The 18,875-nt window shown below is 43.7% G+C and overlaps 1 protein-coding gene across 2 annotated transcripts in view; it reads left to right on the top strand.

Moving 5' to 3' along the window:
• Nucleotides 1–3,030: 3,030 nt before the first annotated feature.
• Nucleotides 3,031–18,875, top strand: part of KDM4B (lysine demethylase 4B) — a 93,106-nt gene continuing 77,261 nt past the window's right edge. For both annotated transcript variants that reach the window (XM_050910756.1, XM_050910757.1), the window contains exons 1-2: nucleotides 3,031–3,131; nucleotides 17,023–17,185. In XM_050910756.1, coding sequence (XP_050766713.1) covers nucleotides 17,045–17,185 — 141 coding nt within the window. In that variant the 5' untranslated portion in view covers nucleotides 3,031–3,131; nucleotides 17,023–17,044. The remainder of the gene's footprint in view (nucleotides 3,132–17,022; nucleotides 17,186–18,875) is intronic.

Genomic DNA, 18,875 nt, shown 5'->3' with positions numbered 1-18,875 from the left:
AATGGAGAATAACTAATTCTGACTTTTTTTTATGAAACATTTTGTTTATTGTACATGACACCGAGAAGGCTTACTTTTGTGCATGGGTTGTCTTTTTCTAACATTACCAAAGTTTGCAGTTTAATACCTCAACAAGCCAGGGATGTTTTTAATCACACTTTACTGCAGACAGACTGGAACAAATGTGCCTATTTTTGGTTTTCTTAACTCTTACCCTTTTTAAAATTATAATGTTAATATGTTAGGGAAAAAAAAAAAAAACATTTTATAGTTTTTTTTGCTGAATTTGTCAATTTTTTGTACAATGTGCAAGTTGAAGTTCTCAAAATAAATATCTTTTCAGATGAAAGCGTTGACTGTTTTCCTTTTAATTCTTTTTATATGAAGCAGGTTTCCAGACCTAATTGCTTGTGCAGGAATTTGTATTTATGTTCCATTATGCGAAGCCTTTTATTTTCTAAGGCCTATTATTTTCATGATGATTTTTCACTACAAAGAAATTGGGAAAATATAATTTGATGTATCTTGTCTTCAGAATATTTGCGTCTAGGCACTAGTGAAAGGCATATGTTATGTTCAACTAAAAACAAAGATTCCCAAAATCCCTCTCTTTTGGGGGCATAACTTATGTTAGATTTCTGCAGTACTAAAATCCAGGTATCAACCGGCAATTGGAATTCCCTGCACATTTAATGAATAAAACCAAAATTGTTAGAAGTGCCATGTCATGCATCATATTGGAGGTGTTTATAGCAAGTAGCGTGAGCATCTCCATCAACTTATCAAACCAGAGAAGTAAATTAAAACACTGAAGTTTTCATAAACAAATGCAGATGAAGCAAATGAAGAAAACATACAGGCATTTAAGATGTTGAAAACAAAAGCTGTGAAATTAAGCAGCAGTTGCACAATCTGCCCTCTTTAAAATAAGTTTATTTTAAGGTTAGTGTTAACATTAAACACTTTCAATTTCAGGTATTTAAATTTCATTGAAAATGTTCTTCCACTTTTTATTCTATATTGTGATGAGAAGAATTTGGGGTGAGTGGGTGAAAATCAGGAAGTGTGTGTGTGTATTTAAATTGAAAGAACCTATTGCCATGAATTCCTTAGTATACTGTTTTTGTTATTATTTGGAAAACAAGCTTTGTTTTCCTACATAGGTTTCAGTGTACGGTTCTGAGTGTTAGTGTTTATTTAGCATGAATTAGAATTTCTCTGCAAATTAGACACTTTGTAATTTGAGGCTTGCGGATCTCTACATAAAGCTCTACTAGGAAAATTACTGTGCTATGATGTGAGCTGCTGTGTGGCTTTGGGTATGAAGGGATTGTGTGTTTTAATGGTAGAGATTATTACTAGGATGATGCTTCACTTCCCGTACGTACTTGTGTACATTTGTGTTGTGAAATTCTGGAGTAAATATCCAATATGTGATTTGGCGAAGTGTTTTGCGGATAAGGAATCGGGAAGCAAGAATAACAATGTTGTAAAAAACCAAGGCAAGGATCTTTCTTCTCTTGTGGGAATTCCCATCTTGCTTCCCAGCAAGTGTACAGAATCTGTGGTCTGCACAGTTTAATTGAGCATAAATTAAAAAATGCCCCTGATCGTTCTTCATCCTGGCAGGCTTCCATGGTCCCGTAATTGCCGCCGGTTTGAAAAGAGTAGCTGTTGTGTGGCGATGGTGGCTGCTGGAGACGGGGGTGCGGGGAGATGGCGGGAGCTCGGGGTACGGCTGCTCGCCGTGACCTGCGGCACCTCCGCAGCCGCTGCAGGAGAAGGGGAAACTGCAGCTTCACCTCCACCCACCCTCCGTCCAAAACCAGGTTGCCGTAATACCTTGGTACTGCTGTATCTTCTGTGGGGGAAACGGGAATGAAGCTTTTTAAAGAACTTTTAAAGAATGAACTGGTGGGGAGAGGCAGATTCAGTGCACTGTCAGTAGCTGGTGGTTAACTTTTTTTTTTTTTTTTTTTAAAAGCTTCAGGTACTGGGCTCTACAAGGAGCCTGAAACTACCACCTGAATGTTGTGAGACCTTGAGCATGTTACAGCTGAACACCTAATCTCATCTTATGTTCCTCAGGTGCGGTGATTCCTCAAGTCCCTCTGGGGCTGCTCAACCCTTCAGGGTGCAGGCGTCAAGCGAGAGGGGAGGTGAGCTTGTTGAGAACCCCCCCAAGTTTGCCAAACGCAGGCTTGCTGATGGCGGTTTGACTTATCTTGCTGTGACATGTATGTATGCCATCTTTAACACCTTTTGTGCTGCCCCTGCTCCAGGCGTTCCTCGGGGGCAGAGTGGCTGCAGCATCCCCCGAGGACCACAGCCCTGGGCAAGGTGCAGCTCGGGGTAAACCCCCCTCAGGGTGCGACTCCACGGCCCTGAGGCCTGGTGGCCAGCCCCGGCGGGGAGCGGATGGGCTGGGGGAGCAGGGGAAGGTTAACTGATCGGCCCCCCCCGGGGCCTCGCCGGGCCCTGCGCCCACCCGCCCGGCCGCCATGAGGCCGCCACAGGCCGCGGGGGGGGGGGGGGGGGGGGGGGGGGCGGTCCCTCCCCGCCCCATTGGCGCAGGGCGGCCGCAGCCCCCCCCCCCCCCCCTCCGCGCGCTGCTGTGCGGCTCCTCACGTACTCACCGCCCCGCGCCCCCGCCGGAGCGCAGAGCCGTGGGGCGCTGACGGGCACCTCGCACCGCCTATCGAAGCCCGCCTTAGCCTTCTCTCGCCCAATAGCAGCTGAGGGCGAGCCGCCGTCTCCCAGCGGCCGTGTTCTATTGGCGGAAGGCGACTGAGCGACGTGAGAGCGAGCGGCTGCCCCGCCTGTTGGTGGGCGGGCCGTTACCCAGGGCAATTCGCCAATCAACGGATGCGCTCGCCTTGTTGTTCGGAGACCGGCTCCGCCATGGGCAGCAACCGCCGCCTCTCATCCGCGATGCGCCCAATCCCTGCGAAGGTGGTGTCGGCCGCAGCCAACGAGCGGGGCGAGGAGGCGGGCGGCAGGTGCTGGCCGCGGGGTGCTGCGCTCTCCTCACCGCCCCCCTTCCGCTCTGCCCCCCGCGCCGGGCCGCTCGGCGCTCCGCTGACGGGCAGCCCAGGGCCGCCGCCGCCGAGTGGGACCGCCCGCGGGCTCAGGTACGGGGGCGGCCGGCGCCGGCCTCTCTCTCTTCCACCCCCCCTCCCTCCCCGCGGGGGCCTGCCGCCGCCTGCGGCTCCACCCCCGGGACCGCGGCGCCGGAGCCCCCCGCAGCTCGGCGCTGCCCACCCCCCGGGGCGCCGGGCTCCGTCCCGCCGGTCTTCCCCGGGCCGAGCCCCTTCCCCACCGCTTCTCCTCAAGAGACGGGCCCCGGCTTTGCCTCTCGCTTCCGGACGGCGGCCCGCCGCGCCTCCCTCCGCCGGCCGGCCCTCCTCCTCGCGGCCCGGCCCTCAGCCGCCGCCGGGTCCCGGCCTCGGGGGGGGCCGGCCTGTGCGGCCAGGGGACGGGCCGGGCCCGTCGCGGCCCGCTCCTCCCAGCCCCGCCGCCCGCTTTGTCTCGGGGCGGCGCGGTGGGAGCCCCCCCGCCTCCCCCTTGTCCGCACCCCGCCGTGTCCCCCCGCCGTATACCCTCCCCCGATGCCTCGGGCCCCGGCCCGGTGTCCGCGGAAAGCTCCGCGTCTGGGCACGGTGTTTCAACGCAGGATTTTTGGTGTGGAGGGGGAGAGGCCCCGGGTGGTCCCTTCCCCTCCCCAGGGGTACCGGCAGCGGGCGCCGTCTCGGCCTGGGGCTGCGCGGCGGCGGCGGTTGCGTTCGGGGGCGGTTGTTGACCGCGATAGGGGATTTGTTTGTCCGATGGATAAATACATCGGCGGGTCGGCGATTTACAGCAGGGGTTCGGCTGGGTGAAGTGAGATGTTGGCGACTCGAAGCTGCCGATAGGTCCGGGATTCTGTGTTCAGTCTCACGGCGGTGTGCAGCAGGCCCGGGGGTGACAAAACCTGGTGGCAAGAATATGACACCGGCGTGGGTTTTTTTTATCTTTTTTTTTTTTTTCTTTTCCCCTTTCAAAGTCTAGGGCCAAACCTAAGCTTTTTTCTTTCTTTTCTTTTTCTTTTTTTTTTTTTAAATAAGGCTGACGTGAATAGAAACACTCGTGGTTATACGCAGAGGTCCTTCCTCTCGCCCCTTGCCAAGCAGCCTTGAGCGCAAACGTTGCTGGGTGAAAAAGTGAGATGACCGGCTCTGAAACAGTTGCGGTCTGCAGAAATTGTTTGTCAGGTCACGCTTTGGTGACTTGCCCTGGGTTTTAGCTGCTCAGTTTGCCCTTTTTTTAAAGAAATAAATAGAAGATGTCTTAGGCTCTTTGGGGATGTAGTATGTGGTGGAAGGGGAAACTACTCGGGAAACCCTTCATGTAAAGGTGGTACTTGGCTTTCCTTTGAAGCTGGCTTTGGTTCTTGTTCTTGAAGATGGTATATATCGCTGCATAGGAGCTAGGTATATTGCAGAAAGACTGTTTTGGACCCCTTTGTTTTAAAGGGTTAAAGTCACAAATTAGATTTAGTTTTACACACATTCTTTAACTTTTATACTTTTTAACAAAAGCTGCTGTAGAGAATGGGTGCTGGTCAGGGGCACAAACTGTTTTTGTGTTGCTGTTAAGGCCTGGAACATTGGAGTTTTGCTGTGTGACTCGGTTGTGTTTGTGCTGGGGCAGTGTAAATACATTATCGTGTTATATCAAGCTTGACCCTTCCAAAGTTAAGTTTCCTTTAAACAAAAGGAGTTAAGGAACTCTGTTCATCAGAAACCTAATAGCAGGATTCTTTTTCCCTTTTCACACAAATAAAGTCACTTCTTATGAACTTTTCCTTTTTTCTGTTCTGTTTCCTTTTCCTGTTTTGTTAAAATTCACGTAATCACTAGAAATCATAAGACTAGAATTTAAAACTTACAGTTGCATTTCAGCAATTACATAAAATAACTGTTGGAGTATGTAGGGGTAATTGCTTTTTGACAGTAGGTTCCTAATTCTTAGGTTCCCCTGTAATAAGTGAAAGAAGTTGAGGCAGGTAGACTGACTCCTCCAGTGCCAAAAGGAATCGATGGCTGTTTCTTTCTCATAAGCGGTAGGAGTTACTCCTATGCAAAGTATATGTAGGTGGATATATTTGATTCCTTGTTACAGAGCTACTGTTCACGTATAAGGCACTCACTGAAACATTTTTTGACAGGAAAATCCTGTCCAACACTCAGTAATGGATTATTCTTTCTCCTTTTTTTGCTCCTTGAAAAGAGATGATTCCCTTCACCAATCCGGTGGGACCAGAATATATATGGTCTTATATATAAGAAGTTAGTTTTCTCAGTAAGTTAGAACACATGGGTGAAAGAACAGAGTACACAGGTCTGACATTCAGAGTTTGACTTTAGGGTGAACATGGGCTTTTATAAGTAAGACCTTACGTACCTAAGACGTTTGGTCAGCTTTTGATGAGAAGTTGATAACGAAATGCACTTTCAGGGAGAATCCCACCTATTTCCTCTAGGTAATGCTGGTTATTGGTCTGAGGCAAATACGGTACTCAGAACTACTTACCGGTCTGTTAAACTGAATTGTTGGAGCAAAATAAAGGGAGGACTCTTTCTAGCGATACCATCAACTCCTGTCATTTAACAGGTAACGTAGAGTGATTGTTTTACAGATCTGCAGGCACTAGGCGTTTTAAATTACCAAGAATATAGGCAACTTCTGAAAACTTTGAGCTATTTCCATATAAGAGGTCTCAAGAAATTTTATGTGAGTTGGGAAAACCAGTTTGTCCAGACGTGCTGGCTAAGCATGTTAGCTATATGGGGTTTTTTTGTACATTTATCAAGAGTTACGTATTCTTATTTTCTACTAGGATGTCCAGCTGTAATACAATAAACAACGTGTTGGCATTCAGGTAGCTGTAATTAGCCTTCAAAGTTTACATCTAATTTCAATGAATAGGGAAGTTCACATATAAGTAGAAATAATAGCTCTGTCTTACTGCAGGCTGAGACCATGCATCAGTTAACACGTTATGAAAATCTCTTTGCAGTCATAAGAATTAGAAACTTTTATTTCCTTTTAATTAATTCTAGGCAATATAGAAGAACTGCGGACTGGTGAATTTCCACCCTTTCTGACTCACTTTTTAATGTTTTACCGTGTGCCGTTGAAAAGGGTTTGCAACGCCTGTTACTGTCTGTCCGTTCGTTGTCTGCTTGTGCTATACGCAGCATTACTTGCAATATAGCATCTGTTAATATCAAAGATGGATGACAGCTAAATATGTCACTGCAAGTGAGGGATTTGCTTAATATATTTGGATGCCATCAGGATTCTCTGTGGCTGTGCAGGGCACTGTTTGAAGTAATTATTTATTTAAGGTATTTATTTAAGAATAATCTATTTAAGAATCAAAAGATGGTTTGTCCGTTTGATGCAGCAGCAAACTGAAATCCCTGAGTACTGCAAAGTGTTGGCAGAAATCTTGTCATTTTACATAGGTTTAGTGATATTAATGTTGTGTTATTGTTCTCAGTATAAAATCCTTGGGGGATGAGAAAGGTGTTTTTCCATTTTCAGTAAACTGATCATTGCTTAGTAAGATTTTTTTTTTCAGTCTTTGTTTTGGACCAAATATGTTCTGTCTTTTCACAACTTATGGATGTAGTCACTTATTACCATGGCTTAATTAAGGTACTTACTTTCATTTGTATTTTCATTGAGTACATTATTCTCTTTTATAAATTAAGCAGTTCCTCAATTATGTTCTTACTGGATGGCTGCTGACACAGGAGAACACATTTGTATTCTGTTGTAATATTTTTGTGTAGTATAAGATCCTTACTTGGTCTGTGTGTGCCTCATTCATGGCAAAAATGTCCTGCAACTTAATTCTTCTTGTTTTTTCCTTTGCTGTTTCAGAAGGCTCATGAACAACCCACAATTCACAGTTTCTTGGAAAATATAAGCTTGTTCTTTTGTTTCCTAAATCCGTGTGATAAAAATACTGTATTTGAATATGGCCTAAGAAGACAATATTGGAAGTTGGTGGTGTGTTAAGATGATTTCCTGAGGTGTTCTGATATTCCTTTACAATTTCTGATATGCATTCAGAGTAGTGGGGAGGATTTTGGTGAGCCTCTGTGGGGTTTTTTTTGTTGTTGTTGTTGTTGTAGATAAGAAGTTTGTATGAAGTTTGCCATATTTTTTCTCAGTTCTGTGTTGGCAAAACAAGCAGCGCAGCTTTGGCTGTAAGGTATGCATTAAGGTTTGGATCTGTAGCTTCCAGAGAGAACTGCGTAAAATTGAGCTGGGAGAGATTAAAATTGTCTAATGTTACCTTGAAGCTGATGTGAAACTAGCTTGGTTTTCTCCTAGGTTTTGCTTTAGTTTAGGTTTTAAATTGTCACTCCTTTCAGTTGCAGTTTTGGTTAAAAAGTGTGAAAAGGATATGAAATGAGATATGGAGTGCCTAACAGGAGACTGTGGGGTCCCCCCCTGCTTCTCGCTGTGACGATGAGGATTTTAAGTTATTTACAGGTGCAGAAGAGGATAGATATTCCTGCTGAAGTGCACTTCTGGAGCTGTATGAGCTATGTTACACTACTTGGTCCTGTTCTTCCGCCTGCTGCCTTTGCCTCTTGCTCGGTCTCTTCTCGAGTAGATAATTTTCTGGCAGTGCAGCTGCTCTTAAGCCTGGAATCTGGGTCAGTGTGTCACACCCACTCTAGGCAGGACCTAAAACACCTTGTGCAAAAAGTGCAACCAAGATTTTGATGTTACATTGGCAAAATAGTCAAAAGCGCTTACAACAATCACATTTGTTGAAATTCTGTCTTGCAAAAATCTGAAGCAACCTAGAGAAGAAGTTGAGCAAGTTACTGAGAACATGGCTGCAGGCTTGCGGTTCTGGCAGGTTTGCTGAAGGAAGACTGTTGGGAATTAATCCTCATTAAGGTATTAATCTGATATAGGAATTACGTTTATGTACAAAGCGGTGCAGTAATCAGGTTTTCTGAAATGCATACAATTTCTGATAAGAACAATAGACTGTAGGTTACTTTACAATATTTTAAGGTTTGCAGCACTGCTGCGTTGAATTCTAGTGTCGTGCGTTGAGACTTTGAATTCTTGTTCAGACTGATCAGGAATACATAAAAAAAGAGGTACTTTTTTTACATCAGTAGCTCCAGGTCTGGGCAGGAGGTTCTCCTTTCGTTGTGCTCTTGCAGTTTGAAATGGTGAACTCCTAAATGTTGTTCTTCATATTCTAGCGAAGTGAACCCAAAGTAGTTTTGTGTACCTGGCGTCAAAGATCCAAAGTCACAGCAGGGCTGCTGAGAAGAACCGGTCCAGGTTAAATGCCCTTTTTTTTTTTTTTTTTTTTAATACTTCTATAGCCTTGCAGTGAATAGGGTGAAGATAATAGAAGATAGCAAAGATAACCATTGTGTCATGCAGTAAACTGAAGTTCTTAAGGTACCTGGGTATAAATTCTGTCTCAGTAGTGGTATGCTGATTTGTGTGTTTTTAGTATGAGTTTATCTTGCATATTCAGTAAAACAGTGAATTTGAGGGGAGAGACAGTTGGGTACTGATTCTGAATTTAGTCAGAAATAAACATTACAGAAGGCTGTTGACTACCTTGCTTCAGGCAATAGTGAACTGTTTTAATTTCTTACAGATTTATTGCTCTTAAATCTAAACACTGTTTCTGCTTTTAAATGCTATTTGTGACTAAATAATTTTGCTGCAGTTTGAAGAAATGTATGAGTAACTGTACACTTATATAGCTAAGAGGATGTTTTGAGGGAAAGTTTTATTTTACTTTAATGAGCTACATATGCTGCTTGATTTCAAGTACAGCAGAATCTGGAATTCTGGAGAAGCCTTGTGGAGTGTAAAATTTAATAGAAGATACTCTAATTTGTCAAATCCCAAGCACTGTAGATCTTCATCCGCTTGGCTGGTGGGTACTCGCCGTGCCTGTATGGGAATGTCGTCTCTCTGTTCCTCTTTCTCACGTCTTTCCTCTGTTATGTTTACTTAGACCTTACGAAGGATATACAAAACTCAAAGCAATTCGGAGGTTAAAAATGTAATGAATTGAATATATAAATAATTTGGAGGAAAAGGTGTTAGTTTAAAATTGTTGCTGTCATCTTACAGTCATTTAAAACTGGGCTGAGCAACACCACAACGAACTGCAGACTTACCAATTTACACTCTCTTTGTCTAAATGGTGTAATCTGATTCTTGGGAATAAAGGGGAAGAAAGGAAAGTTGTCTCAACTGTGCTTGCAACATAACTCTTCTCTAAAACTAGTGATACATAATTGCCTATTTTATATACAGTCTTGATGTTTTGCAAAAGTTTGTCTTTTGTTCTGCTAAGAAACTTTTGATGGTGCCTGATCCATGAGAATCTAGATGTAAATTTGAGTATAATTAGTTGTCTTACTGAGAAAGGAAGTAGATGGAAACAGAAGAATCTACCCTCTGTGTTCCAGCCTAATTCATCAAAAAAATGCCATTTCAAATAAACACATGAGGTTTCCATTAATATTTGTGCGCAGTGCTTAGTAGTCAAATAATGAGTTAAGAGCAAATTTAAAGAATTCTTTCATGAACAGGTTTCTTACCTTATGGTATGTGAAATGCCTCAGAAATGCTAAGCGCGTCAGAAGTTGTTAATTCAGGCACACTTAAAATCTGTATTTTGTTGTTTTTTGTTCATTTTGTAACTTTACAGTATTTTCAGTTGAGGATCAGATTCCCCGCCCCCCCCGCCCCAAACTAAACTTATTTTCATTTCAAGTTTGCCAGGGACTTGACGCAGACTTGGGCAAGCTTTCCTCTTTATTAATCCTGAAGTGAGCCTGCAGCCCAAGCCCAGTTGCAGGTCTGAGCCTGGGGATGAGGTTCCTAAGGCAGAAGTTCCCCCGTTCAGCATTTCTCAGAGCCCTTCTGGCAAAGAGCAGAGGGAGGTAAAAACTTGCAAAAAGGCTGCGAATCCTGATTTCTTGTGATGCTACTTGGCTGTCTGATTGACTCTGTACGACATGTTTTTGTTTTTGCTGAGAACAGTGTGTGTTACTGCAGGAGAGGGAGGTTGCGCTGCCTCCTCCCACACTCCATCAGTGCCCGACTTGGCCTCATCTCCCTGAGAATGGGCATAAACCCAACCTGATTGACAGTTTAATTGAGGACAACGAGATAAATGACCAAGTTTAAGTCCTTTGTTCAGGTTTTGAGTTTTCCAGGCGCTGGCAGAAGTAGTTGCTTTAACATTTTGCCCGTGCCTGTGGGGGAAACAAGGATGTCCTACCAGCAGGGTCTCACTTGAAAGAGGAGCTCTAGGTACAGCTGCGGAGACAGGGCAGTGTGAGGTAAGCGATGAGGTAAGGATGGATTGCCAGTGTGTTGAACATTCTGCAGGAGTCTCTGGAGAGGGCACAGTGGTGAATGCATGGTAGCTTGCTTCTCAATGATGGTGAAGTAAGGCACATCGTGCTGGCTGGTGGGAACCATGTCCAGGTAATGAGGAATTCTTAATATGCTGTCCAGCCTGCTCGAGGATGAGGAATCCTGGGATGAGTCAAACCTCACTTTTTCTAGTCATTATTGAACGGGCAGGGGAGGTTTAGTAGATGTGTTTGGATCAATAGACATGAGTTTTCAAGGGAAATTGCCAGGTAAGGCAAGAAGACAGAAGGCTGAACAATTTGGGTGTTGAAACAAGATCAGAGAATTTGTTGCCATTGATATTCAGTTTCCTGTTGTGTTATGCAGTGCTGCTAGGCTTTGATTGTGCTCTGACACATCCAGAGGGTTATAATGAAAAATGGAGGGCAAGGGAAGTTTTAAGATTTTGGTTTTATGATTTAAAAACCTTGCTTAAGATATAGCATGTCTCTTTATCTTTCTAAAGTATTAAAAAAGTAAATTGTTTGCCTGGTAGCAACTTCCTCCACTCAGGAGTAGAATGCACTCAGAATTTCTTCCCCAAAGAGTGAGCTGCTGTGTTTTCAGCATTGAAATGAATAATTTGTTATATATTAATGATTTTTGTGCTTTGTGCTGGAAACGACATCTTCTTTATGTCTTCAATTATCTAAGCTATTTAGATGTGCCTCATTTAGATCTTCTCATTATAGCTCGTCTTTTTTTTCCTCCTCAGTATCTGGGACTTATTACACTTTCCTGCCTTGGTTTGGCGTGCATTGTCCTTAGATGTTCTCCTGCAAGGGTGTATAATTCACCGTCCTTACATAGTGTAATGAGCTGTGGAACTTAATTTTCTTAACCGCTAACAGCGGTTTTACTGGTGTTACAAGTGCAGTGATGTTTGTTGTCTGCATTGATTAGATTAAGAGTTAGTAGGTTCAGTGTTCTGTAATAAAAGGGCAATTTGATTGAAGAGCACCAGTAACCCTCAATCCATTTTTAGGTGTGTACAAACTCCAATTTATGCAGGAGCTAACAAGCTCTCCTGTTTGGGGAAGAGAGACTATGTTGTAGGAGGAGATTTTGTTATAAGTGTGGCTTCTAGAAAAGTTTAATCCTCTAAGGCTTTTCCTATGACTGTTTCAGATGTTTGAAACTCTCTTTGTCGCATGAGGCGGCTGTGGTTTGAGATGGTGGCTTTGCCCTGTTGCCATAGAAGTCCTACCCCTGCAACTACACGCTTGTTTTAAAGCACAGCCGTGTAACCAGAGTCAGCTCCCTGATCATTTTGCACTGTGGCACCACAAATCATCATATTTGGCACAGGAGAAGAACAAATGGCCGTGGATGGGAGCTCAGCAGCTATCCAAGTTGGTACTGCTGTGAAATTTCCTCTTGCTTCAAACTGTGGCCAGCGCTTTGTTTATTCTGTGAAATTTTCATGGCTGTGGTTCTTTTTCCTTCAGCAGGGTGTGATACCGGTGCCAGCACGTGTGCCCACCAGCAGTGCAATCAGGCTAATGTGTGTATCTTCTGCTCTGAGTTGGCAGCAGGGTGTGCTCAGGAGGATACTTCCGTGTGTCTTTTCAGCCCCTTCCAACACAACCCGAGTGAAATCTTGTGGAGTCGCTGTGGGTGCTATGTATCCTCTTCTCGCAAAGTTATTTTTGCTGCTTGTGGCTCGCATGCAGTGGTTTTGTCTACCAGATTTCGAATGCCTACTTTCTCCTTTTTTGCTATAGGCATGTGTTCCAAAGGGCCTTTTCCTTCATCTTTTTGAATTTTGGTTGTGTGGTTTCAAGGCCTTTGGCAAAAAGCCAATAAGAGTTTTTTGGGGATTGATGGTGGAGAACTGCACCTTTGGAGGGACAGCAAATTGTTCAAAAGTGGTTTTGCCAGTTGTATACAGTGTAATGTATATGGTAGCAGGGCATGCATCACTTGGGTAGAAGTCTACCTTTAGACCTGGTGCCGCCTTTAAAGGGCTCTGAATGTACATGTGTTCTGGTTTATCTAAGAAACTGATAATCCCAGAGAGCATATTAAGTTTGTTTAGCAAGATTAAAGACAGTCTTCTAGTGTTACTGTATAAACAAAGCGAGTCCTCTGTCATAAGTTCTGCTGTGTTTTTACTGTTCAAATCCAGATTGATAATGGAGGGTTTATAGCAAACCAGCAGAACTGGTTTGCTTTACATTTTAGGACGTGTGCCCTGGGTGTAGGTACAGTATTTAGCTCCAGTGCTGGTGCCTAAGGGCAAAGTTTTTTACGCTAATAGTCACTACCTTTAGTCAAAGTTACCCCCTGACTCAAAAGCGGAGGAGAATGAGTTGGCATTATCCACTCCTCCGAGATCAATAGTGGGGAAGCAGCGGGGAACTACTTGAAAGTCCCAAGCCTTTCCCTGGAGGAAGGATTCCCAGTCCTGTAAGTCCTTTAGCAAGCATGAGTCGTTGATCTCGGCTGGGTTTCTTGGGCTTTTTCTCTGCCGTACAAAGGTTTCAATCAACAGGTGTAGGATTTCAGTCACAAAAGTGTCTTGGCTCACATCAATTTTAGAGGGAAAAGTCTCATGTAAAAGTCATTGAAATTAAAAACTCAGCTCTTTGTGTCCACCAAGATCATCCCTCTGGAGACAAGTTTTAGTGTTTCCGTACCGTGGTTGCAAATTAGAAGGTTTTCATAATATTTCAGGTTGTTACTCTCTCTTGCAAAGAAACAGAATGCACCCAGCTGAGAAAAATACCTTAATACTTCTTTTCAAAACCTAATAGGGGGCTTAGACTCTTTCTGCAAAATCATCCTTTTCAGTATTAATAGTGAAGAGAGAAGAGTTTGTTCACATCGTCACCATCCACCCCACTGCACGGCAGAGCCGTCAATGAAAAATGCTTTCAGTGTTCTCAGAATAGTCCGATTCTGCTGTGAAATCTTCCTCAGTGATGCTGGCAAGCTTATTACAGCACTGTTTTATTGAGGCTGTCTCCTGAAAATCCCATGAGGAAGCGGCAGCGTGGCTGAGCTCCTGTCGCAGCCCTGGGCTTGTCCCGCTACCTTGGCCTTTAGTCCTCCGTGATACCAGGAGCTGGGAAGGAGGTAACAGTAAATACTGCCACTATTTATCCAAAATACATTGGTGCTGCTATGTGCAAAGTAGTTCAGAAAGAAATTCTTTTCTCCCAAAGCTTTCTCTGTGGCTTGGGTGTTTCGAGCTCCTTGGGGCTGGTGGGGGGAAGCACGTATGGGCAGGGGCTTTGGACGCTTCTCTGACTGAAGTAGTTGAACTGATTCTCCCTTCACGTGTGATCCGTGGCTATTTTTTTGTAATAGCTTAATTAGTTTAGTTAGATGAACATACATTGCAGCAAACATTGTCTAGGGTAGGTGTTAAGATGTTCCTTAGAATAAAGAGATGGGATTAAACATGGAAAAATTTGTTGTGCTTTGCTGCCTCTGCACTACAGAGTTCCAGTGTGCCGAGCGACATTGCTTGTATTGAGGCAGGTAGACCCTTTAGTTAATTGATTAAGCTTTACATGAAGTAGTTTTTGATCTCCCCCCGCCCCGTTGGAGCATGTATTTTAACTATTCGCTCCAAGTTCATTGACTAAAAATTGCAATTGCTGGAGATGATCTTGAGGAAAAGATGGGATAAAACCTGGCTTTGACTATTTTTTTTTTCCCTGGTTGTGGGTAAAGCTGCAAATACTGGGAAGGCATCCCTGGAGCAGATGGTGCTGGCACGAATCCTCCTCAGGAGGGAATTCAAGTTCCTTTCCCTGAGCCAGATACTCCCGATCAGCCGGTGCGCAGTGCTGCTGCAGAGCCTGACTTGGTGCTTCCCGCTCGGGTGAACTTTCGTGGCATTTCTAGACCCGGTTTAAAAATAGCAGAAGTATTCTCAGTAAGATTGCATTGGAATAGAAGTTTGGAGATGGTTTCTGTCTGCGTCCTGCTCCCTCCAACAGTCACTTTTTCTTCTGATTCTTCACCAGGATCAGTTGTATTTTCCTGGTGAACAATGTTTTTCTTCAGTAGTTTGGAGGAAACCTCCAGCAGATGGATGCCTGGAGCTTATCACCTCCCGTGGTTCGTCTCGGGGACGGGAGATGCTGTTTCCTCCTGTATTTCTGCAAAACATTTGTGTAGTAAATTGTTCTTGCGCGTATGGATCAAGTATGCTTCTTATCTTAAAACGTTGACCCTAAAATGTAGCAATTTTTTTTCTGTATGGCAAGGTTGGAAATCTCTTGGAGTAGGGCCACCCTGAAGATGGGAGGAGTTGGTTAAAAGGCCTTTATGTTTTAAGACTGCAACGATTTGTGTTGGAAATGCAGTTGTTAGAAGTATCTGTTGGGATGAAGGGAGTGAAACAGTATCCTTTTCCTCAGTTGGTTTAGCTCTGGGATATTGTGCAATATTGGGGGTTGAGGGAGGTGATTCTCCCCCTCTGCTCTGCTCTCATGAGACCCCACCTGGAGTCCTGCGTCCAGCTCTGGGGCCCCCAACATAAGAAGGACACGGATCTGTTCGAGCGAGTCCAGAGGAGGGCCACGACGATGATCAGAGGGCTGGAGCACCTCTCCTGTGAAGACCGGTGGAGAGAGTTGGGGTTGTTCAGCCTGGAGAAGAGAAGGCTCCAGGGAGACCCTGTAGCAGCCTTCCAGTACCTAAAGGGGGCCTACAGGAAAGCTGGGGAGGGACTTGTTACAAGGGCCTGTGGTGATAGGACAAGGGGTAATGGCTTTAAACTGGAAGAGGGTAGATTTAGATTAGATATGAGGAAGAAATTCTTCACTGTGAGGGTGGTGAGGCACTGGCACAGGTTGCCCAGAGAAGTTGTGGATGCCCCCTCCCTGGCAGTGTTCAAGGCCAGGTTGGATGGGGCTTTGAGCAACCTGGTCTAGTGGAAGGTGTCCCTGCCCATGGCAGGGGGGTTGGAACTAGATGATCTTTAAGGTCCCTTCCAACCCAAACCATTCTATGATTCTAGTTTGATTTTATTATGGAGTGTACCTTACATCTCTGGCTCCTGGCTTGGGAAGAGCTCTTCTGACATCGCCTTTAGTTTAGGGGTGCAGCAACTCTGCGGTTGAGGAGGCACCAGGCAGATACTAGAGGATAGGACGAGCATGTGGGAGGCTGCGATTTTATGCATGAAATTCCTTTAAAGACTGCGTTGGAGAAGGGCTTAGACTTGCAGACCATTGTTCTGAAACAAATTTTACATAAAAGTTACTCTGAAAAATTCTAAAATTTTCTAAAATTTCAAGTCAAAACTGTTCATTTGCCTTTGAAATGAAAAAAATGTTTTACCGAGTTAAAATTGTAAAGGAAACCTTGGCGCCCTGGGTGAGCTGGGTGTTGAGTCTGTCCAAATTAGTGTGTGATGTTTTTAATTGTAGGAGGCAGGCGAGAGTATCTGCTGTCTCTTTGGAGAAGTGTGAGTTTTGTGCCATGCTCACTGATTAAAACACTGATATAGCAGCATTTCTCTGTTTTGTTTTGTTTTTCTTAACACAAAGAGTACTTTTAGTAGCATCTGGAATACTTCTCGGCTAGTTTGAAATCAATTTAAATCCAAACATACTTTGCTTGTGATTTAGAAATCACATTTGACATAGTGTTGCTGCACCTTTTATTCCGTAAAAGCCCCGTACTGCCCTCTCGTGATAGCTTGAGCATATTATATGTGCTGTAGCTGCTTTTCTGACATGGAGAATAGTTTCGTGGTTACGTTTGCAACTAAAATGCCATTAAAACTTTTTGTTTGCCTTTGTAAGTTTCCAGCATAACCTTACAAAGGTCCATTTTAAAAACTGTGATTTCATCCTGAATTGTTTTGAATTTTTTTTCCCTGCAAATTTTGAAGTAAATTGAGCAATTTTGCTTTTCACATTGAACGATGTTTTGAAATTGTGCATCTACGTTTCTTTTAAGAATTGTCTGACACTTTGTTTTGTCTATGTACATTGCAAATACAAAGTGTAATGAAGTTACATTTTAAAAAACCTGATTTTATAATTTTTAATGTAGCCTAGCACATAAAAAAAAAAAGAACATTGGCTAAAGCTGTTGTTTTTGAACCTAGATACAGAAAAGGATGAAGCATTCTGGTAGAAAACTTTGAGGGACAGGTAGTTCCACACACACACTCAATAGATGCTGAAGGTAGTGAGAAGTTTGTTGTTCATGACTGCCATTCTGATGAGAGACAGCTTCATACGATGAATGGAGGGGGTGATGTTAAGTCTATGATCTATATTTAGGCCCTATCTGATCTCTCAGATGATACTGGTATCAGGAGTTCCCTGATACTTGACCCTTCTTAGGGCCCTGCTAGCAAATAGACTAAGTGGATTTTTGGTCAGAAGCTCTTCATATCCATGTTAGAGGATAGTACTTACAAATACTTTCTTGGGGGAATAGGGGAGAGAAATGAAAAATTTATCCATGCCTTTCTGTGAAATTCATTAAAGCAGGTAGAAAGAAAAGAAACATTTTTAACCAGTATTTTTTTTTTCTGCTTCTCTTCTTTCTTTCTCCCTTTTTGTTTCCCCTCTTCAGGCGCTGCCGCCGTGCTAGAAATATGGGGTCGGAAAACCCAAGTCCGCAGAACCCTGGCTGTAAGATCATGACCTTCCGTCCCACCCTTGAGGAGTTTCGGGACTTTGGGAAATACATTGCTTACATTGAATCGCAAGGAGCTCACCGAGCAGGGCTTGCCAAGGTGAGTTGCCCTAGCTTAGGTAGTTGAAAGCTTCCTGAAGGCTGCCTTCCCGAGGCTCTGCTTTATGTAAGGTATCTATGAAGCTATATCACTCAGAAGCAGTTTGCTTTCATGTAGTCAAGCAGAGTGTTTTTTTGAAAGTTATACTTGCAATCTCTGTTTCGATTTACCGAGAGAGAAAAGGCGGAGGAGTTACAGGCCTTTCGTAAGAGTGAAAGAAGTGTTTATTTGCAGGATGTCTTTTCCTGATCCCTAACTGGAAAACAAGGACATTTCCAGCCCTTTCAGAGATGGGTTAAGGGTATATCCATGTCCTGATTCCATTGCTGAGGATACAGGTAGTGGTAGCCATGGTCCTCAAGCACTGGAGGAGCGAGGTTTTCCGTTCCCCCAGAGTGTAGGGTAAAGAATCAAGCTTTTGAAGTCTGCTTCGGTTTTGATGGGGGAGAGGGCCTAAATCCTATCTATATGAATGGGGGCAGACTTTTTCCTCTTGCCTTTTTTATGTTCTGGGCTACCACCTTATGCTGACTTGAATCTAGACCTGTAAATGTGTCCTGTATATGTGTGTGATTCCCAAAATACATGAAAGCCTTTTTAGCCTTTAGGAAGCAGTTCTCTAGCCAGCTCTAAAATATCTTTCTGCTTACTTCCCATCTGCATCTTTACGCTGAAACTGATGACACATTATGAGAACTCTTCATGTGAAGCTTCTAAATTCCAGTACTTGACATACAACTGCTTGGAAAAAATCAGGACTAACTGATTAGAAAGAGTATTTCTGTGGCCGTGTCATGTTGCACCATAGGCTGAGGGAGATCATTTGTTCTGACAAAGTAGTTGTTATGTATGGTATTTAGCAGAACTTAATAAAGCACAGCAGAGAAATAAAGTTGTTAGACATGAAATAATTCTTATTTCTTCTAAAACATAGGTCAATTACTGTTTTTATTACAGTTCTAAGTGGAGCTGGGTATTGATAAAAAGCTCTCTGTGAAATGTTTCCTTGTCCACTCAAGTATACTAGCAATTACATTCCATGAGTCCACTAGGGTAGCTTATTTTAATAAAGGTTGTTGGTGAATTCCAGATGTTGTAAAGAAATTACTTTATTTGTAGGACTAAATCTGAGCATTTCAAGTTAATTTTTGGGTGTGTCTATTGCAACTGCAGTTCAGAGCCTTATAATGGAAGTAGAGCTCATCATATCCTGGAGGAACCATGCCCACAAAAAGCAGTGACTTGTCCTCCAGTTCCTGTAACTTTTTTTAGTTAATCCTTATACCAAATTAGATTGCAGATATTTTATTTTTTCATTCCGTATGCCCGCTGAATGTCCTACTGATTGTTCTCTGATCTTGAACCTAGAATAGTTGGCAGCAGTTCTGTTTAAAATTACAGCTTTTTCTTCCAGATTCAGCACTGCTTTGCAGCAGTTTTTTTGTGCAGCCTCCAAGAGTGAGGAAAGAGTTCTGGACGCGTTCCCCATGGTTTTCTTTTGTTCTTCTCTACCCTTTACCCCTTTTCATTTAAGGAGTTGGTCCCCAATGTGTCACCTACAAATACAGAAACATGAACAGCAATAATGCAACAGGATTTTGGGCCTTCCTAGTTAAAAAAAACCCAAACAAACAAAACAAAAAAACCACCCCACCCCCTCAGGAAAACCCTAATGTAAGTGATCTTCTAG

This window comes from Gymnogyps californianus, chromosome 24 (genome assembly GCF_018139145.2).
Source record: "Gymnogyps californianus isolate 813 chromosome 24, ASM1813914v2, whole genome shotgun sequence".
In the NCBI taxonomy this organism is placed as follows: Eukaryota; Metazoa; Chordata; class Aves; order Accipitriformes; family Cathartidae; genus Gymnogyps; species Gymnogyps californianus.
The sequence above is the reverse complement of the archived record's forward strand: the minus strand, read 5'-3'. Positions and strand labels throughout refer to the sequence as shown.